The sequence below is a fragment of the Musa acuminata genome, chromosome BXJ1-9, assembly GCF_036884655.1.
Source record: "Musa acuminata AAA Group cultivar baxijiao chromosome BXJ1-9, Cavendish_Baxijiao_AAA, whole genome shotgun sequence".
In the NCBI taxonomy this organism is placed as follows: Eukaryota; Viridiplantae; Streptophyta; class Magnoliopsida; order Zingiberales; family Musaceae; genus Musa; species Musa acuminata.
In genome coordinates, this window is record NC_088335.1 from 45,937,451 (window position 1) to 45,960,547 (window position 23,097).

A 23,097-nucleotide genomic window follows, 5' to 3' on the forward strand; every position below is an offset into this window, starting at 1 on the left:
AATTGAACTACCTAAATTAGGCTCATAAATTTGGGCTAATCATCCACCTAATTAGGCTAAAAAATTGATGAAAATTTGACTTTCTCCTAATTAGATCAAAACTTAATTTATTGAATCTAAATACAATCAAATAGTCAAAATACAATCATGATCAAGTTCAATCAAAATATTTGATTAAAATAAATCAAATTAGTTAATTTCGTAATTGAGGACACAAGTCAAAATTTTTTAATTTTTGAAAGGCAAAACTATACTTTTTCATAAGATATATAATAGAAATATTTAATTTTTAAAGGGCATAATTGAAAAGTAAAATTTAAGGATACAGATTAAAAAATTTTTATTTCTAAGAGATAAAAATATCCCTTTAGAAAAACCTAATTCTCACATGGCGTTCCACTATGCCCACGTACGGGTCTCGTCGATGGTGCACCGGTTGTTCGTTTGCACGCTGCTCACGGTGGCATAGTTCTTCTCACACAATCGATTAGTGACCTTAGTGGTTGTCATGCCATGCTGCTATGTTCCTCACAAGTGGAACACTTCCATAGTGCGTCGTTGATCAAGCGTCATCGATAGATAATCTCTTAACAACTTATTATTTTATCCCTAAAAGATTATTTCTTTTCGTATGTGAGAACAAAAGGTCTAAAATAAATAATTATGATAATTCCTCTTCTACTTTCCCTATCTTTAAAAAAAAAAACTTTAATAGCTTACATAAGGAGGAAACTCATGCTCATTCCATTAACATTGTCTCATGTCATGGCTGTTTTCACTTCAAGAAAAGAAGCCCACATCAGGAGAAACCTCATGTTCATTCCTTTGACATTGTGTCTCGCGTCATTGCTGCTTCATTGTGTACAAGACACAGCATGCACAAACCTTGGAACTTAATCTATGAACTGAAGTTGAATTTTCCATGTGTAGCCTCCAGATTCAAACACAAAACTTTATGTTCTGATATTATATTGAAGTGTTGATGTTAACCCATCCAAAACTCATAGATGAAACATGTTCCATTATTCTTGAAAATACAAAGAACAATTCCTTTTCTTACTGTGAAGAACTTTGTGATTGGCGTTGAGAAGAAAGTCATCTGAACAATGAGAGCAAAACATGTATATGGTGTCAATTATTTTTAGTGGAGATTGACACAGCATGATGGAGACTCTCTCTAATAAGTGTATGGCTATGAGGTTGAACTGACTGCCTAAGTATCATCATTAGACTCACCTATATATTATTGTGTTAGAAAATAAGAATTCCACATGAGATGGAAATATTATAGCCTTGTACACCAACATTTTCTTTTAGTGCAAAAAGACATCTAAATTTAATTCCTCATGATAAACCTGTCTGTGTCACATGAATTGGTTCAATTAATTCCTCATCTAAATGAAAGATTGAAGAGGGCATTTTACACATGATGGAGGAAAATGGATGATGGCTTCCTTTTGACAAGTCCACATTTTATGAAACAAATACATGCTTACTTGTCCTCATGTTCTCATCATCAAAACCACACTCACTATCCAATCACATCTACCTTCACCAAACAAACAAACAAAAAAAAGGGAATCACAATTCCAAGTGATTTTAACATTGTGCTTATCACATTTGTTGTTGATGAATGATACCTCTTTTTCATTAAAAAGATCAAACTATACAAATGGAAATATGAAATTTACTAATGTCTCCCACTAAAGAGAAAAACCAAATCAAATTTTCATCTGATTAATTTACTATACTTCATATTAGCTAATCTACCTTAAGATTTCTTCAATATGACCACACACTGCCATATCAAATTCTTCTTCCATAATAAAAAAAAAAAACCCTTAATTTGTCCAAGAATATGACCCAATTATCCTTATAGTATAGCTTGGGAGATGCCCAAATTAAATTATATACTCTAATTAATCTTGTCATTGTATCTTCTACCTTCATCATTCATTCAGATGAGAGGGAGATATAGGTTGATGCGACACAATGTGATAGGTGAAATATTGACCCCAACAACGGTTTATCGCAAAATATTTTTCTTATTAACTCGTTATAAAAGATTATCTAGGACACAATCCATCATAAGATAAGTGGTCGAGTCCACATCAGCCCTCGAGCGACCGATCAAATCTTCCATTTGATCACCACGGACTTCTTACGTGAGTCAAATCGAGTCGAGTTAATCTAGGCATCATGAAAATCATAATGCTTCCCTAAAGTTGATTACAACCCATTAACCAAGTCTTATTCTTCGTGATGCAAATAGTTTTAAGTTCAACCAATTCTTGAAACAATTTGTTCTCCATCAGCACATTGCAAGCAAGTATATATAGTGGAGATGCCATCAAGCATTTCAATGTCAGGTAAACCTTTACCACTGCTCAGTCTTACCAACAACCCATATTCTTTGTGGTTGAGACTCAAGCAACACATTATGCTCGAGCAAAATGGGGTGGTCATACATCAACATCTGAATGGTCTTAAAGAGAACAACTAGTGGTTTTTATAGTCTCAAGAAATCAATAGGCATAAATAAAGTTGTTTTCTTCAACTTGAGTCTTGAATTGTAGATTTCTTTAATGGCTTCGTGCAGTGGGGAATTTTCTTCCGTGGTTTGATCTTTGCGAGCGTGAAATCAGAAAAGTCCCCATAACACCCTTTCGATGTTTAATTTAATAAACTAATCAGAAAAGTGGAATATATTTCGATTCAAGTTTTGTTTCTTAGGCATGCTTATGAAACCCTTTTTATAGTGGGTTCCCTAAATCATTACCTTCAAATGATATATTGAGCATGGGATGTGGTACATTGATTTTAGACATAACTATCACTAAGGTGTCGGTCGTATTGTGCCAAGGTATCAAACACGTGATGTCGAGCTATTTATCACGTGATATCAAGGTATCATACGCATAGCGCAGGGTGTTGAGTTGTTGAATGTAGCACTGAGGTGTCAACCTTAATGTGTCGAATACATGAGCTTAACATGTTGGTAAGATGGTGTTGACCTGTCAATCACATTATTATACCCATAACAAATACATAAACAAATTATATTCATTTATTATAAGATACATAATCAAATAATATTTTTAAGTTTTTTTTATAAAAGATAAATAATAAAAATAAAAATTCAATTGAAAGTGTTTCATCATCCAAAATCTTTTTAAACTCTACTTTGATCCAATAATCTATGCCGATCCACAATTTTTCCTATATCTACCTCATTGGAAAATATTTGGATTTTAATTATTAATTTATAATCATCCCCAAATAGTTAGAAATATACAGCTGTACCTACTACGGGCCATCATATTTAATGACTATAAGTACCTAAAATATTTATAATATACCTACCATCTTAATCATCATTAAATCACTTCCACTAATTAAATGATATAATTAAACTAATCGATATTAATACCTACATAATTTGGTCAAATTAAAGTCATGCGGTAGGCATATGGTGGGAAGGTTGGCGCAAATCGACGAAGGAAGCTTTACCGCACATGGCCCGCGTGCGCCTCCCCTCTCTTCTTCTTCCTCCCCGTCGTCTTCCTCCCGTGGAGAACGCGTATATGACACCTGCCCTCCTTCGCTTCCTCCTCCCTTGTCATCGCCCTACACCCAAATAGCGCTTCGAGAAGGACTGCGGAGACAGAACACGATGGGGTTCGGTTGCGATCCCGAGCTCCGGCTCTCGCTCGGCGGCCGGGACGACGACGAAGGCAGCAGCTCGAACGAGCAGTGCAAGTCTGCGAGGCTCGGCAGGTGCGTAGTATTGTGTTTGCGTCACGGAGAATTGGAAGCAAGAGTTGATGATTCATGTAGGTAGTGGTTGACGTCTTCTCAGGGTTGAGTCGATGCTGAGAAGCTCGACGCAGCACCAGCAGCAGGTGACGACGGTCTTCTGCAATGGCCGGGTCTACCTCTGCGACGCCACCGAGATCCAGGTTCCTCGTCGACCTGATCTTACTTCTCTCTCCTCCTTCTGGTTCATGCACGGCTACTGATCAATTCGATTCGCCCCGCAGGCAAGAGCGATCATATCCATGGCCAGGAGGGAGATGGACGACACGATGACAAAGAAGAACCAGCAGCAGCCGACGGCGCCGCCACCTCCTCAGGCTGTGCCGCAGATCCTCAACCCCGGGCTGTCCATGAAGCGATCCCTGCAGCGGTTCCTGCAGAAGAGGAAGGCCAGAATCAGCGATGTCTCCCCTTACACTCAAAGACACAAGCTGTTCCTCCCGATCGAATCACAGCAGGCTTAACTCCTGCAACTGTTCTTGAGACGCTTCAAGAAGAGAGGACCAAAGAGATGATTGTATTGTTCTCCCTTTCTGATTTCTTATTCCTTTTTCCTGATATGTTTGAGCTTGACATAGGCGTTGTTTTACGTATCAGGCTTTTGAAAGGTCTCTCCATCCATATTGTATTATGTTTGATCAATTCAAGTTTGCTGCAAATTAATGGGTATTGATAATAGCACGGGTGATTAATAACTTAGTTGGTGGTCATCGGTGCAATGGGCTCGTAAGAAATCGTCTGTTATACATGGATATGTGTATCTTTAAGGTTTTATTTTTTCGAAGCATGTGAGCTCCAAAAAATATCTTTGAGGGTAAAGGAGACCCGAAAGACTTACAAACCCTTGGTTCTCCTACTTCTCAACTAATATGACCTTATCAATGCTCGAGGGGAGCCAAGAACTCAAGAGTCCTCCTTCTAACGCTAAGCATTGAGTATGTCATTTATTTCTATAATGATTGAGGAGTAGGGGAACAAAGACTCATAAACCCCCCAAGTCTTCTTTACCCTCATAAACACCTTTTGGATCTCATGTACTCTAAAAAGATAAAACCATGCGGGTATACTCATCTGTCCAAAAACAGTAATTCCTTACAAGCCCATCACACTAATAATTATCAACTAAATAACTTATCAAATTGGTGCTAGAAGGAAGCTCTTGAGCCTATGGCTTTTCTTTGGGAGGGAGTACCACTTTGAAATGGCAAAATCGTACGAGTATACTTATTTGCAAAAAATAGATAATTCTTCGCGAGCCATCGACCGGTGACTAAGTGACTTCTAAAAAGAGATGGAGAGAAAACAAATTATTTTCCTATCAAAGAAGACTTGGCAGTTCATCAGCACTAAAAATTACCATGTTAAGATAGTATATCTATCTGGACCTAATAAGTCAATTCAAAATTTTTTCTAATGTGGAATTAAATCTGGGTATTACATTCTTTCACATGATAGTAATTCTTGGAGAATACTTTCACATTATAGTAATTCTTGCATAATATTATAGAACAATCAATATTCATTGAAATTATTTGTTCTTTAAGAAGAAATCTTTCCAAACTTCAATTCCTTATCCTTCTAACTAAACTTATATTATCATAAACAATTCTTTTATTTGTTTAGTTTGACAAAGCAATTGTTTGGACTTCAAAGACATTTTTATTTAAAGAAATCAGCAACCTCATAAATGAGCCTATTCATTCGGTGCATTATTCAGCAAGAAGAAAAGTAGTAGAAGAAGAAGCTCTTCACAGTCAAACACAATGTAAAATCCTGAGTTTGATTCTTGGAGAACATATGCACCACATGTAAAATCTCAAAGGTCAAACCATGGACACCACAACAAGATATTTTCCTCAAGGATTCAATGCTGTCCTTGTCACCTTTGCTGTTGAACATATGGAGATTGAAAATTGGCTGTCAAAGGTTTCTCATATGTGATGTCCAAAGAAAAGAGCACCAGCATATTCTAGATGGAGTACTGTGAGATGTGGAGGAAGTAGCAAAGTCCTCATTTGGTTGCAAAGGTGGTGTGCTTAGTTAAGGCAGATATCAGGTGGACTAAATCATTTGCAGTGGGTTTGGCAAGTCATGCCAAATCTTTGTGTGGGATACAGTGGGCTACTAGCTAACATCAAACTGGCATTACCACAGGCTAAGTTGACCAAGTTGTTGACTCAAAAGTTAATGGATTAGCTATATTTAGTCATGCAGCATGTCTTTGATCCCAATATAAAGAACTTTTCTAGATATGTAGGTTTGAAACATCATTATCTAATCAATCTTTTCGAGCTAAAAAAGATGAGTATATTTAGTATACCCTAACTAGACTAATGATTTAGATGTAAAAATTTATCATGAGATCAAACTTTAATAAGCAAGGCTAATTCTTCATCATCATCATACTAATGTTTAATATGACACTTTGTATAATAATTATATAAGCAAACTATCATTGTTGCTCCATCGATAATTTTAAATATATGATCACATAAGTATAATTGTAAAATAATCATGAACACCGAGTTCAAGATCAATCTATCGTTTGCAAAACCCTTGGATGACACGGATAGCATCAATTATTTTAGTTCTTGAAATCTCAACCTCGTACTAGTAGAGACATCACAAACAACACAATGTCGATCCATCCATTGGACCTTACCATGACTAATTTTCATTACCGATAACATGAAACAAGTCTTGGAAGAAGAGTCAACATATAAATAAATGTCTTCCTTGTAGCTTACAAGTTAGTGATCCAATCTATTTTGCCATAAGGCCCATTTGAGGCCTATACAATGAAACTATAATTGGCACTTCTTTGGAAGCTTTTAAGAGAATAGAGAATGAAGACATCCGAGTTGATTAGTACATTATTACACTAGTAATATGTTAAAGATTTGAATCCACGTACATGTGGTATATACGTCGTCGCGAAACTTTCTTCTATTTTAGCATCCAACGATTATGAATCTAAAGATATATCAATATTTTTCCAACCAATTTCACAAAATTGGGTGTCCCATATTGAGATTTTTTTTGGGTAAATCCAACATAAATTATTTTATGGCATTCATTTCAGAAAATCATAAACCATCCTTCTTATGACCATTATCATTTGCCTCAATTTATCTGTGAGAATTCAATGTTTAAATCTATATTGGGGACCCCAAATTACGACCGAATGGAATGGATCAAATTCAGATTTACATATATAAATAAGCTTGTGTGTTTGGTTTCGTAGATAATTTGACGAAATAAACATATGATCAGAAAGATAAGAAAATAACATTATATTTGGTGCTATGGCAATCATCCTCAGTCAGTCGATTCATTCTACTCAATTTGAACTCTCAAATCCTCGTTAGATCTTTTTTCGATATGAGTAAATATGGACTTCAACAGTGAAAGGGTTTTAGTGAGCACACTTTTGGTGCAATACCCTCATAGAGATTGGACAATCAAGCTATTCTTGAGTACTAGAGAATTTTACCTTGGAAGAAGTCATCACATTGGGTCGATTAAAGCTTCTTAGGTGGATTCCTTCCTCCCTGACGAGTCATCATCCTTGGTCGGATTTCTTGTTCATGTCTCTACTCTCCAAAAAGGATTTTTACTAATTTAGAAAAAAAAAGTCAAACCCAATGAATATGTCAAATCACATTCACAATCAAGATCGCCATTTAACACTTTCAATTTTCTTTTCTAACCTTATTTAAGCTCGACATCCTCTTTTATCATTAATTCTCAACATAATATTTTTCTTACGTGATCAAACCTACCCACCATTGTTATCATTATAAGTTTCAATAAATATTTTTCACTTAGATATCTAATTCATATTTAAATGAATTGGGCTCAGTCAAATTTAAGGGCCTAATATAGGGTCACCAGATCTAATGTGATTTTAGGGGCTAATTATAAATTACCCCTATAGTTAGTTACTTTTAGTATTTCTATTTCTATATTTTAAAAAGATATATTAGTATTTCTATAATTACAAAAGTGAAATATCTAGATCCCTTTACCCTAACATCATCGATTTTACCAACGAATATATAACAACAAAGGATAAAAAATAATTTTAATATTTCAATTGGTGGTGAAGGATGATGGTGTCACTATGGGCCACGAGTGACTATTATGGATAAGGAGAGCAACGTGAGAGTCACTCAACATCTGCATCAGTGCCTACATAGATGGAGAGCAATGTCGCTTTGCATCTACGTCGGCATTGACACAGATAGTAATAGCCATCATGGCATTTATAGCAAAGATGATGATTGTCTTGCTGTTGACTCATTAGGCGGATCGCTCGATCTGAAGTTGGGGTTGCCGAAGCTTATGCTATTGCCCCCACTACTATATTAGTTTCGGCATGGGCATGAAAAAGAGGAGATAGGGGGCTCATCAGAGGAGGATTTTTATTCATCGCAGTTATCGACGACTATGAATGGAAGCTCTGGAAGGCTAATAAGCAAATAGTTGTCGAGCTCCCAGCAAACGTATCCAGTAGCGATAGAAAAATACAGGTCCCAAAATTTGACCTAGCGACCGAACGGCCTTCATCTTTCACCGTCACTCTCCTTATCCACAATAGCCACTGCGACCTCTAATAACGTTGTCGTCTACCACTTAATATTATTTTTATCTTTTATTTTTATATTTTTATTGATAAAATTAATTACGTTATGATAAATGAATCTAGATATTTTACGTTCATAACTACAAGGATGTCAATATAATTTTTAAAGTATTGGAACGGTAACTAACTATAAAAGATAATATATAATTAGCTAGATTTTAGGATACATTGATTCTTGAAACTCCAATTTGAAAAAATAAATTCGGTATATAAAATTTTATTATTGTTAAAAATAAGTTCAAATATTTTTTGTGCGATTCCTATCGAGTTACGTCTCCTCGAGCCGGTGACATATAAAGCCACACCAATGTGTCATTATTGAGAAGTCCATCATCCACAAGCTAATGTATTTTATTGGGAGACAACACTGTAGCATCGACACGAAAGGGTGGGTGGGTGGGTGTATGGATGAGCTCCAACAAAAGCTGAAACCAAAAGAAATGCCACGAAGCTATTGCCATCATCGTGCTAAAGAGAAGATGGCTTTCCGACTAAATGAAGTCATGGAAAGGTGTCTCTGCCGACTAAGTCTTGCGTGGTTGCTTTAGATAGAGGCTTTGACGGCTAAACCAAAATACACGCACTCGCTCTCTTTCATGTTCATTGAAAGTTGTAATTATTCATACATAATTAGAAGTCGAAGCATTAGAAATGCTTTTACAACTTTACACATCAATACATGATATTAGTTTTCGCTATAAAAAACTTACTTTGGAGCTTAAATTTAGCCTAAATCTTATTATTATGATCCGACCTGATAGTCAATTAGTACACCTATAAACCCTTATAACTCAATCTAAATCTTTATTTATTTTTGACGTAAAACTAATCTACGCGTTACAAAATCCTTCGAGTTGTATAAAAATTCTCATCATTTTATTTTGATTTTGAAGGGTGAGACATGAATTAATATATGCATGTATTTTTTTTCTAAAATATTAGAGTCTATTTGATCGGCTTAAATTAAATTTATACACTTTTGAATCAAAATTTAGATAAATTCAGATATAAAAATAGGTATTTGAGTCGATTCGACTTCTCAAGTTTTTATTAATTTTGGGCATAAAGATAATCTTTTTTTTTTTTTATACCCGTTTATTAACGTACGAGATTAAAAGAGAATTAGATTCATATTCTTCTAAATTCAAACTTCTTAAATAATCAATCGGAGCGAATTCGAACTAAATTTATGGGCATCGACTCATTACTATCTCCAAATCCATGTTGATAGTAAGAACACCTACTTTTATATAAGAATTTTTATTATTACTTGAATGATTAATCGATTATTTATAGATTTTGACTCAGAATATATATTTTTTAGATTGACCGAATATTATATATCATACCATAATGTATTTCTTTTATTCAATTTATACTTATATCATTCTACTTTTGACATTATTTATGATCCGACCAAATAGGATAATTGATTAGGTTTATGAGACTAAATAAATTGGATGTCACATTATGGCCTCTAAATCTCCTCCACAGGAGTATAAATCCTTCCTTCAAACCTCAGTCTCTTCTCACACTGCTGCTTCAGAGATGGATCAACCACCATGGCCAGTGCTCCAAACCAAGTCCAAGCCAAACTCCAGCAGCAGAACTCCCCTCAACCCAAAGAAGCTTCCCATCTCCATTCTTCTCTTCTCCCTCCCCCTCCTCTACGTCTCTCTCCTCCGCATCCCTCCCTCCACCCTCTTCACCGACACCGCCTTCTGGTTCGTCCTCTCCAACTCCATCGTCGTCGTCGTGGCCGCCGATTCCGGCATGTTCTCCTCCTCAAGCACCGCCGGCAGCGACCTCTACGACGAGTACATCAAGCTGAAGTCACCTCCATGGTTTGAAAGGGCTGCGGATGCAAGCGCCGTAGCTGAGGAGACCGAAGAGATCAGAACGGACTGCAGAGAGGAGGAGAGTGAGTATTCGAAGATGTCCAACGAAGAGCTCAACAGGAGAGTGGAAGAGTTCATTAGGAGATTTAATAGGGAGATGAGACTTCAGGTTAGAGACGAATGAACGAGTAATCACAGCTTTTTCTCAGTCAACACAATCATTGACTACAGCACTCAAGTCAACCCTGCTTCGAGTGTGTGTTCTACAGGAAAGTTAGTCCTCATGTAGTAGTACCAAAGAATGGCCATATCAATTGAAAGCAAGCCATTTATAGCTTCTTTCTCCGAGTCAAAAGCTCCTCTGTTCATCTTATGGAAGTCACATATGTTTAGTAGGTTTCTTTGCGCTATCTGTTTCTCCATCATAAAACATGTTTGCTAAGTCATATGTTACAGTATGATAACAGTCTGGTATAGAATGGTGCATCAGATTATAATAGATTTAACCTTTAGTTCAAGAAAAATTAAGTCATTATTTTTTCTCCTAGTTAATGTATCATGATCTTGGATGAAGTTTCTTAATAGCAACATCAAAATCTCTATCATAATATGATGTTTTCGATATCAGATTTATATCGGTCCATAGTCGGACTAGTATGTAGTAGTACATACCATTACACTAAGCACATATCGTAAAATTATTTTTTTTAGATTTAAATATATATGATTGAGTATATGTCATACTCCGTGCCATCCGTGCCATCGACCTAATAAGACATGTGTCTATATGAAACGTAGATCATGTATTCAAATGGGTTAATTATAAATTTGGCTCTACTTATCACTTGTTGTTTCTCTCCAAATGAGATCAATATGTGACATATTTTATTCTTGTAGGAGATAAAATACTTTGAACCAACTAATACACACAGGAAGCTGACCTCCCTTTCCATTCTTCTCTGTTTTCTATCATGTCCCTCTTCTTTTGGATTTCCTCACTTCTTTTGCAGTATAACTTTTACAGCTTCTCTCTCTCTCTCTCTTCCAGCAGTAGATCAAAAGAAGAGGAAGGGTGAGGAAATAAAAAAGGGGAGAGAGAGAGAGAGAGAGAGAATAAAAAACAGGGAACATATATCAGCTTGATCTTAATAAAAGTCTACATACTTGATGAATATATATCAGCTTCCTCAACTTTTACTGTTTCTTTTGATCTCTCTCTTCTTTTGGATTTTTTTCACCCTTGATATAAAAAGTTCCTAAGTATGTAAAATCTTATTAAGATCAATTTGTAACATAATACATATATGTTCTCACCTAGCAACATGAGGAAAGCCAGGCATTAGCATGAAATAAGAGCAACAATAGAACTCATAGTTTAAGTCAAAGATTGACTAGTGATTGTTGTGGATTTAATTGTGAATTAAGCATTCCTACATGAACAAAGGAAACTAAATGAAAAAACCAGAGACTCAATGTCCTAAACATGTTCTCAATATAATCTTTTTGGAAGTAATTATTTTTATTTTTTCACATGCATGATCTTTAAATATATATATGCAGCCAGCAGAAATGTAATAATTGACCATTCATGAACAATCATGGACAACTACACTTGCTCACCTCTAAGCCACTCACATATCATGGCAAGGATATTTCTGAACATTAAATGCATGATAGATCATGCATTTATGTCACATGACAACAAGGACAATTCAGCATCTACAATAAATGGTTCACACATATTTTTGTTATTTTCATCTTTTCTAAAAACCTTAAAACTATTATGACTTCATAGCTCTATCAAAAGACTTGTTTAAATCATATTGGTAAGTTACAGATAAATCTTGGGGTAAAGGATCCTCTCATAGAACAGCATATTTATCAGTTTTAGCTTTCCTAACAGTCCAATTTGCTGTCTGATTGCATTCCTGATAAATAATGTAACATAGTAGAAGAATTGAGTGACAGTAAAAGATGCTTAATCTATGTAATAATATGCTCCTCAACCCATAATGGATGCTTATCAGAAGTAAGCTTATCTGTTCATGTAGCTGAGCCTATTTCAATCTATAGCTGACTGAGAGACCTTTGAATTGATGGCAAACTACAATCCCATCCTCACAGCCATTGCTTCACATTGCAATGTTGATTTGTTGATGGCAATCTAATTGCTCATAAAACATTTGTTGTGTGGTTGTGGTTCATGCAAATTGATGCTCCTGCATTTGCTCAAAAAACAGCATCCACAAACATATATGACATGGACTACACATGCTTTACAAAATTAGATATGATGTGTTGAAATCAACTTAGCTGGTAGATAGCTACACTTGCTAAGGAATAGTTCTATCACCCAAATATGAGGACAATTCTTTACAATAAATGCTTGTCCAAAGTATACAACAAAGGATATTATCTTCTAATCATTTCTTTGAAGTCAATCCCCTTTTTTTCTGGACTGCATTAATTATTATATTTCATGGAATATTTTTCTCATTGATTAAATGGAATGGAAAAAACCAGTGAGTAGGCCCTTTCATTGAGAAAAAAATAATAAGATATACATCCAAAATTGTATATTATTAAGATCTTTTTGTGCTTATATGTTAAAAGTATAATGGCAATCATACAACTCCAATGAAGTGACAGTCTTGGGAAATCCATACAAGTCTCTCTCTCTCTCTCTCTCTCTCTCTCTCTCTCAAAGGTGCTGCTTCTCTCAAATAATAATCAAGGACTCGTGCACATTACGAAATATAAGGGTGACACTCGAGATTGTGATCCATGATAGATACTCTATTTAGTCTTGGGCTATAATTTATTATCTATTAATATATATACTTGATTTATGTGAATTTTGTAGTATATAAGAGCAACACTCACTCATTATATCTGTGCTTGGTTGAAATTTAATGTGGATACCAGTGGATCTCTGGTCACATAAATAATTATATGGATGGTGACAAATGATGGAAAGCAAGAGCTGAATTGTTCTTTTCAATCAAATAAACAAAACATCATAGATCAAGAAATAATTGAAAGGTGAAGATTAGTCTCGTGTAAGAATTAAAAAGCACTAGATTCGATAGAGTAAGAAATGATTGGGTCGACCAAGAGTATGGCGTCAATCTATTGGGATAGACACTTTGTAAAGTGACATATGAATCCAAATCATTTAAATCTTATATGAATCTCAACCATGAATATTATTTCCTTACAACTCTTGCATTGAAGAAACTTTGTCGGACATATGTGATGGATACTACATGACCTAACACTACAGTCTTATAATATACATCGGCTGCTCTCGCTGTCCTTCACTAAACTCCAACTCATCATCTTAAATATTCCAACAAATCTTACCTCATCACCATATATTTGATTTAAAAATACCATGTTGGCCTTAATTTTCATACCCTCCGCCTTATTATTTGATATAGAAAATATTCATTTTGATCCAAAGCTCGACATGTATCGATCACATCATTAGAAAACGATAAAGGATTTCAACTGACGACTTTACCATGCCACCGAAACTTATTATTAACGAGAGCGATCTCTTTCTAATTTCTCTTTCCACATCCCAATCGCCGTTTGAAAGTTTGATTTAAGAGAGACTATTTTTAATTTCTCATTATATTTCTAATTTCATTAATGATATTTTAATCTCACATCATATAGAAAAAAATATCTCAGGGGATCAAGACGTGAGATGAGACTAAAGTTGCTTGTATCGAACCAAGTTAAGCTGCTCAAAACGATCATTGATATCAGATCCAATAATATAGCCGCCTGAGAGATGCAAAGAAGACAAATGGAGAGGTACCGTAGCAGAAGACCTGATACCAAACAAAGCCAGTTGTATATAGCAAAGCGTAGCGCTGCCACCTGACGTACGTGATCGCACCGCTGCATGACAACCCATGCAAACACGTAGCCGACGTGTTTGCCACAGCATGTTGTGTAGTGCGTCAATGCTCTCCACAATAATATATGTATCTCACCTGCTACCTCGTCAAAGTTGGTGCTGCTGTTGCTGCTGCTGATCACGATGACCGCTCCCATTTGAATACGTTGCTGCCTCATAGAAATGAAATGAATACGTTGCTGCCTCTTAGAAATGAAATAGAAAGAAGAAGATTATATTGATTGATTGTTATCATGCCTGCAAGACGGTGCTTTTGCCAAGGACATCAATCTTGGACCGATGTGATAAAAGTGATTTGCGGGTGAGAGGTTTCGTGAGGGAGTCCGCTAGTTGATCAGCAGTATGTACATGAGAAACACGTAGGTGATGTCTGACAACTTGTTCTCGCACAAAGTGAAAGTCGATGGCGATGTGTTTCATGCGAGAGTGAAATACCGGATTAGCGCATAGATAAGTAGCTCCGACATTGTCACAATATATTATAGGAGTAGAGTTGATGTTGATGCCAAGTTCCTTGAGGAGATTCATGACCCAATTGAGTTATGCAACAGCGGTGGCAATGGCACGGTACTCAGCTTCAGTTATAGAACGTGCAACTGTCTTTTGCTTCTTGGAACTCCAACTGATTGGATTAGGTCCAAGGAAAAGAATATACCCCGATGTGGATATTCTATCATCAAATTTTTTTGCCCAATCAACACCAGCAAAAGCATGGAGATGAAGGGGGGAGTGTTTGCAAAAAAAGAGACCATAATTGATAGTCTCGTGAAGATATTGCAATATTCGTTTGACTGTAGACCAATGCATAATCGATGGTCGATGCATAAATTTGGATAATTTATTGACCGCAAAAGAGATATCTGGATGGGTGAGAGATAAGTACGGAGCCAAGGACTTGACGGTATTGAGTTGGGTCTATAGTAGGGCTTCCATTACATAGTTTGAGCGACTCATCGATAGATAGAGGTGTTGTAACTGTCTTTGCATCTTGCATGTTTATTTTAGATAATAGATCTTGAATATACTTTCGTTGTGATAGAAAGAGCCTGGAAGATGTGTATATTACTTCCACTCCTAAAAATTAGCTCAAGGTTCCTAGATCTTTAAGGGAGAATCGATCTGCTAAATGCTTAAGGAATGCCTTGATTTCCGTAGGATTGTTGCCTATGATAATAATATCATCCAAATATACCAGAAGATATAATATATTGCCACTTTGGTAATGAAGAAATAAGGAGGTATCAGACTTAGATTTGATGAAGCCAAATAATACCAAAAACAAACCAAGTTCAGTGTACTAAGCTCTTGGAGCCTAACGAAGTCCATAAATAGCTTTTTGTAGTTTACAAACATGCTTTGGATATTGAGGGTGAATGAAGCCAGGAGGCTACTGCATGAAGACATCGTCAATTAGGGTCCCCTGTAGAAAAGCATTGTTAACGTCGAGTTGACGTAAATGCCAGCCTTTTGAGATGTCCAAACTCAGAATAAGTCGGATTGTTATGGGTTTAACAACAGGGCAGAATGTCTCTGTGAAGTCAACACCAAGTCGTTGATGAAACCCTTTTGCCACTAGACGCGCTTTATATCTGGCTATGGATCCATCTAGGTTCCACTTAATTCGAAAGACCCACTTACACCCGATGATGTTTTGTATGAGATGGGAGGGTACAAGGGTCCATGTAGAATTATGGAGGAGTGCATCATATTCTTCACACATGACTTTACGCTAGTATGGAGATTTTTGGGCTTGAGTAATTGTGGTAGGTTCAATGGTCTCTGTTGAGGATGTTGTGATGGTATGTAGGTCAAGGATTGGTCGTGGTTTAAAGACACCACTTTTGGAGCATGTTGTCATTGGATGTCCAGGGGCTATAGAGGGTGTTGTAGGTATGGGTTGTGGAGGGGCACAGATTAGGGTAAGCTGAGAGACTTCAGTGTCATTGGTCCCAGAGGAGGATAGAGGTAGTGAATGTAATTCCGAGGGAATACCTTCAGTCGTAAGGGAACCTTGTGAAGAAGGGAGAGGCGCAATGGAGGGGGTGAGGACCTGTTGCACCGGGAGAAGGAGAGAGTGTGGATCCTGAGGAGAAGGACTGGATGATATTATGGGAGACTCGGTTGATGGGATTGATGGCGTACTCTAGTGATGTATATGTGATGGAGTAGGTCGCATAACAGGAGACTCAGGGTTATGAAACGAAAAGGTAATCTCTATAAAAATAACATGACGAGACGTAAAGACTTTTCGAGATTGGAGTACATAGCATCGAAAAGCATTATGGTCAAGGGAGTATCCAATGAAAACACAAGGTTTAGATTTTTGATATTAACTTATGTGAGACATAGGGATGGAGCCATGGATAACATAAACATCCAAACACTTTGAGTTTTTGAAGGTTTGAGGATTTGTGAAATAATTTTTCAAATGGTGACTCGTACTCAAGGACAAGAGTAAGCATACGATTAATGAGGTAGACGACAGCTTGTAATGCTGTAGTCCAAAATGTTGGTGGCATAGAAGCTTGGTGTAGAAGTGTGAGACCAGTTTCAACTATATGTCGATATTTACGTTCAGTAGAACCGACGAGTTGAGGAGTGTGTAGAGGCGACTTGAGGTGTTATATACCACAAACAGATAGGCATGATGTGAGAGCTTGATATCCACCACCACCATCGGAGTAAACAGTTTTAATTTTAGACTAAAAGAAGTTCTCGACCAATTTTTGAAAGTTGGTAAAGACTGTGAAAACTTCAAATTTATGGTGAAGAGGGTATAACCATGTGTATTTGGTAAAGTAGTCTATGAAAATAACATAAAATCTAAATTTGTCAAAAGAAGTGATTGGAGTGGGGCCCCAAACATCAGTGGAAATAACCTCAAGGGGTTTAGAGCAAGATATGGAGGATTTTCTAAAGGGAAGTCTATGACTTTTATTACTTAAACAAGTATCACAATGAGTTATGATGTTATTGGTTGTAAGCGTACGAAGAGAATAATGGGAAAGTAATTTTTACTGAATAAAAGTTGAGGGATGACTAAGACGACGATACCACACATCGGTTAGAGCTACGATCGAAGAGTAGGCAGTGGGTTGGATGAATTGTGAAACTAATGGCCACTCGTAAATGTTGTCTTTACTTTGGCCTCGGACCAAGAGTGCAACCGTGCTCAAATCCTTGACAAGAAAGGAGTTAGGAAAGAATTCAATTGAGGTATGATTCTGTTTGCTGAATTGAGAAACAGAAATAAGGTTTCGTTTGATGTGGGGTGCACACAAAACATCATCTAGCGTAAATGAAGTACTATGTGAATTAAGCATTGTAGAACCAATATGAGTAATTGGGAGTATGTTATCGTCACCGATGATGATGTCTTCGTTTCCGCCATAGTCATTGTGGATGGACAAGTTTTGTAAATCAGAGGTGATGTGATGAGATGCACCAGAATCCACAATCCAATTTTGATGACTAGTAGTCGGAGTAACTGTAAGATTTATATGAGGCCAATGTGATAGAGGAGGAAGTCTGGGTCGAGTTCTACAGACTTTTGCAGAGTGGCCAACTTTGTCACATAGTTGGCAGATAACTCTTTGTTGATTTATGTGATCAGGACGCCAGGATTGATGATAATTGAAGTAGTCGCCTTGATGGTTATAATTAAAATGTTGAGGAGGGGAGGTTTGTTTGGAGCCCACAAGTGTAGGCATGCTAGCCAAACCTTTGTTGATAGATTTGTTGTACCAGGTGCTCTTCTTCTTAGATTTCTGACTGACTTGAGCCATGATGGATGGTCCTGGCAACTTGTCCTCACGCTTGAGATATATCTCATAGTCAGTCAACTTGTCATAGAGTCCTTCAAATGACACTGGAGAATCACGTGCGCGTATTACTACTGCCAATTCCTTGTATTTGTCTCCTAGGCCGTTGAGAATATGGACAGTAACTTCTTCATCACTGAGGGAATGGCCTATCAAGGCCAAGTTATCGATGATAATCCTTATGTTATGTAAATAATCAGCAACAGTACTTCCCTCTTATTTTATCGTCATGAGACCGGATAGGAGACTAAGCATGCGAGTGCGAGAACGATTGGCTAGGGTGGTTTACAACTTGCACCAAGCTTCGATAGCAGTGTCACATGAAGAAATGAGTGGAGCGAGGGATCTAGCGATCGAGGCTTGAATAGTTTGAAGGATGAGATGATCTTGGCGTAACCATAATTTATGGTCCGAATTTGAGCATTGCTAGTGGACAACAAATAGAGCCATCGACATAGCCTAGAAGATCATAACCAAATAGTAGATTAGAGAATTGAGCACGCTAGGATGCGTAGTTGCCACCTTTGAATAATTTGAAGGGAATGAGGGTTACTGCATTTATGGAGATAAGGCTTGTATGTGGGAAAATACTATGGTTCCCTACAGGAACAGTAATGGGAGCATCAGAGATAGATGATGAGGACATATGGAGGATATATACCAATATGTGGGAGCAACTAGAAGTCTGTAGCGAGACAATGATTAGGGAGGAAGAGGTGTTGGTGGCAAATGATGACAAATGGGTTGTGGGTTGTTGATCAATATTGATAATGATCAATATTGTGTAAAGCTGCATACCTCTATGCAGTAGTGCTATAATCTCTGTGCAATAGTTCTACAGTTACAATGTTGCGTCGGCTCTGCTTCTGCAGGAAGAGGCAGAGGAAGGGCGACAATAAAGAATACTGCTGGCACAGGGAGGAGAAGAGGGCATGGCGTGGTGGCCCTTGTTTAGCTTCGAAGGAGGTCGACACACCGATCCTGGAGGACGTCTGTGGAAAACGCTGCACTACTTTGAGATGGAGTCGCGGTCCACGAGACAATAGGAGAAGGAGCCGAGATTCGGTAGAGTCCAACGGGGAGATGGGTCTACTTCGAGATGTTTAGAAGTGACCTTCACGACGATAGCTCTGATACTATGATAGAAATAAAATAAAAAGAAGAATATTGTATTGATTGATTGTTGTCACTGCCACGAAGTGCATGTTGTGTGTGGCCATACGTAGGTGTGTAAGCTACTTTCGTGGTGGCACATAATAGCCAAACAACCTGCTTGAGATTAAGTTTGTTGTTTTATGTTCTTAGTAGCTGGTTTCAACACATGTGAAAATAAAAATAAGATAATTGAACTTGATTCACTTCATTGGCCTCTGCTACCATGCCATTGATCCTATGTATGAGCTTCTTTCTTCTTCGGTTCTTGGAATATTGCTCAGTCGAAGAGATCTGTCACTCTAAGAAACATTTGGGGAGAGAGATGACAATCCTCTTCTCATGCGGTGACAATTCTTTGTCCACTTCAGCACAACCTTCTCTCCACCGGAAAAGAACCTTAATTTTCTTGGTGCTGAACTCTTCCCTCCGAAATGACCCTAGTCGTTGATCGTCCGATCAACGGTGCAGATGACGGCCTCGATTCGTGACTCAAACCATGACTCGTTTCCTTCGACCGAATCCACAGGAGAGCAATACTTTATTCCACCTTCGTGGCCGTACCGCAAATCTACCCACCCGGTCGTTAGATTAACGAAGGCGAAACGCTTGTGGGACCCACCCTCTGCCACCGACAGAGAGAAAGACGGGTGACGTCATCTAAGCCGTCACCTCACTGGCGGTGACCGCATCGTCATCTTCTGCTTCCTTGCTTCCCTATTTAGGGCCCCCATACACGTGCATCCCCGACGGTGCCACCGACTAGCAAAGTGAGAGAAGGGCATTTGAGTGAGCGAGATCGAGCGATGGGGGAGATCACGATTGATATAGTATATTATCATAATTTTTAATTTAAAATTATTATAATATATTATTAAAATATTAAAATGACTATGATAATTTTTCATAATTTATTTTTCTCAATACTATCCATTTTAATATGCACCCGTTTATTCTCGGCACTCTTTAATGTTTTATTTTATGTATCAGATCTATGAATGCGGGACAAGGCTGTGGAAGCTCAAGCGTGAGGGACAGGCGGCGGCCAAGGAGGTGTTCGTCGGGAACCTGAAACTGCTGGAGGGCGAGCTGGGAGACAAGAAGTACTTCGCCGGCGACACCTTCGGCTTCGTCGACATTGCACTCGTCCCCTTCGTGTCCTAGTTCTACAGCTACGAGACCTGCGCCGGCTTCAGCATAGAGGAGCTAGAGCCAAGCGGTGCATGGAGCGCGAGAGCGTGGCCAAGCCACTGTCCGACCCCCACAAGGTCTACATGTTCGTAGGCGTCCCCAAGAAGATATATGGAGTCGAGTAGTCTACAATAGTAATAGTGACTGTGTGTTGCGTCGTGTTTGCCTGCTACGTTGAAATCCCTGTTGTGTTGCCCTCTCTCTCTCTCTCTCTCTCTCTCTATGTATATATACATATATATACACATGTATATATACATATGTATGTATACATGTACATACATATATATATATATACATATATATACAAGTGGATCTCTGATCACATAAATAATTATATGGATGGTGACAAATGATGGGAAGAAAGAACTGACTTGTTCTTTCCAATAAAAGAAACAAAACATCATAGATCAAGAAATAATTGAAATGTGAAGATTAGTCTCGAGTGAGAATTAAAAAGCACTAGATTCGATAGAGTAAGAAATGATTGGGTCGGTCAAGAGTATGGCGTCTATCGATTGGGATAGACACTTTATGAAGTGACATATGAATCCAAATAATTTAAATTTTATTTGAATCTCAACCATAAATATTATTTTCTTACCACATATTTGATTTAAAAATACCATGATGGCCTTAATCTTCATACCCTACGCCTTATTATTTGATATAGAAAATATTCATTTTGATCCAAAGCTCGACATGTATCAGTCACATCATTATAAAACGATAATGGATCTGAACTGACGACTCTACCATGCCAGCGAAACTTAATAGTTTTGAATATTTTCTAATCGATTAACACACAGATCGTTGGTCTAGATGGTTCTCTGTGGAAAGTGCAAATTTCTTCCATTGATTTCTCTCGGTTGACGTGGAGAACAGGCGTTATGAGCAGAACGAAACAATTCACAGGAAGAAGCGATTCACTCGGAGTCACTCAGTCTTCGAGCGATGAAACTTGGTTTAAGAGGTACGTAGTCCCCTATACTCGATAGCCTCTTGGTCGTGCTTCCGGGCGACGCCAACAACCCTGCACAACAAGCCTATGCCGAGAGTGTCCTAACTCGATCTCCTCAATGTTTTACTAAGGAAAGATAAGGGAGTAGAAGGCAATAACATCAACAGTGTAATCAAGGAAGTAAATGGTCTTTTATGCTTGCTTGTCCTGTCTTGACCTAAGGCTTGGCTTTTATACTTGGATGCCAGTGGAGCAGATGGGTCTTCGTTAAGACCCCCCCTTATCTTGCATAGCAGAGATATTTCATGCGAGCGGCAGGCTTGTTGACGTGTGCTCCTAGGGGTGGCAACTAGGGAATGTTGGGATGACGCCTTTGGTCTAGCTTCCTTATTTTTTGGGTCAAGCAGGGCATGGTCCCTTCATCATTCGTCTGGAAGGGAAAGCTGGTGAAGTTAAGTTATATCGTTGACTATTAATGCGAAGTCAAGTTTATTTTCCTAACAACAGAATTGTGATGAGTGAATCTTGTGAGCCTATTTCAAGAAGTTAGGGTAGGCAATGTGACCTTGTGTTGACGATCATAAGAAGTAGGTGGTTTTGAGTTTTTATTTAGGTATTACTTACACGAGAAAAGTTAGAGGTGTCAGGATTATCCCTATCACTATTTATAAGTTAACCAGGGAGAATCAACATAAAAATAAACGCATATGATTAACAAGATCGGTCTCTTTCTAATTTCTCCTTCGACATTCCAATCCGAAGTTTGATTTAAAAAAAAAGACTACATTGGATCAACAAAAAATATTTCTAATTTATCTTTATATTTCTAGTTTCTTTAATCATATTCTAATCCCACATCATACATAAAGAATGCCTCGGATCGATAATACCTCAGGCGATCAGGACGTGAGATGCGGCTAAAGTTGCTTTTTCCGAACCAAGTTAAGCTAACCTAAAAACGACTTGATATCAGATCATAATAATAATATAATAATATTATTATTATTGTTGTTGTCGTTGTTGTTAAGTATTCTGATAGCCGCCTGACAGATGCAAAGAAGACAAGTAGAGAGTTACCGTAGCAGCCAGACAAAGCCAATTGTACATAGCAAAGCGTAGCAATGCCACCTGATGTACGTGATCGCACCGCCGCATGACAAGCCATGCTACGTGTTTGCCACAGCATGTTGTGTAGTGCGTCAATGCGCTCCACAATAATATATATCTCATACCTCGTCAAATTTGGTGCTGCTGTCGCTGCTGCTGCTGATGATGATGATCGATCCCATTGAATCTGGTGCTGCTAACGCAGTGCATGCGTGTGTAAGTTACTTTTGTGGTGGCACATAATAGTCAAACAGCCTGCTTGAGATCAAGTTTGCTGTGCTAAGTTCTTAGTAGCTGGTTTGAACACATGTAAAAATAAATTAAGATGATTGAATTTGATTCTCTTCAGGAAGTAATATATTCTTGATAATTTTCACTTTTCATCTGATGTTTACTAAGACACTCTCAGATGATCAAAGCTTGACTAAGATTCAAGTTAAAAAAATAATCATTTTTTAATGTCGAAGTTGAAGTTGATTTTTTTTCTTTTGAAAAATTTTAAAAAAAACTTGTGTTACTTTCAAAAGGTACTTTATCTTTGCTCCTTTTTTTTCACTTTCTATGATAAAGAAGTATTATTGAAAAAATATTAAAAATTTAAACTGAAATTACTTTCAAATTTAATGATAGAGAATATA

General features: G+C 37.5%; 2 protein-coding genes across 2 annotated transcripts; both read left to right on the plus strand.

Annotated features, from left to right (window-relative positions):
- The first annotated feature begins 3,481 nt into the window (after positions 1 to 3,481).
- LOC135594395 (protein TIFY 5A-like) lies at positions 3,482 to 4,492 on the plus strand. The gene is made up of 3 exons (XM_065084775.1): positions 3,482 to 3,777; positions 3,860 to 3,959; positions 4,041 to 4,492. The coding sequence occupies exons 1-3, from the start codon at positions 3,674 to 3,676 to the stop codon at positions 4,278 to 4,280; spliced, it is 444 nt and encodes a 147-aa protein (XP_064940847.1). The 5' UTR covers positions 3,482 to 3,673; the 3' UTR covers positions 4,281 to 4,492.
- A 5,490-nt stretch (positions 4,493 to 9,982) lies between these two features.
- Positions 9,983 to 10,757, plus strand: LOC103999062 (uncharacterized). Its single transcript, XM_009420711.3, has one exon. It carries the CDS (start codon positions 10,010 to 10,012, stop codon positions 10,481 to 10,483), a length of 474 nt encoding a protein of 157 aa, XP_009418986.2. The 5' UTR covers positions 9,983 to 10,009; the 3' UTR covers positions 10,484 to 10,757.
- Positions 10,758 to 23,097: the final 12,340 nt, after the last annotated feature.

What these genes read in the sequence shown, in the direction of transcription:
- LOC103999062 (XM_009420711.3), top strand. Translation starts at nt 10,010, where the DNA reads ATGGATCAACCACCATGGCCAGTGCTCCAAACCAAGTCCAAGCCAAAC.
- LOC135594395 (XM_065084775.1), top strand. Translation starts at nt 3,674, where the DNA reads ATGGGGTTCGGTTGCGATCCCGAGCTCCGGCTCTCGCTCGGCGGCCGG. An exon ending in AAGTCTGCGAGGCTCGGCAG is followed by an intron (nt 3,778 to 3,859) that starts GTGCGTAGTATT and finishes ACGTCTTCTCAG; the next exon opens with GGTTGAGTCGATGCTGAGAA. An exon ending in GCGACGCCACCGAGATCCAG is followed by an intron (nt 3,960 to 4,040) that starts GTTCCTCGTCGA and finishes TTCGCCCCGCAG; the next exon opens with GCAAGAGCGATCATATCCAT.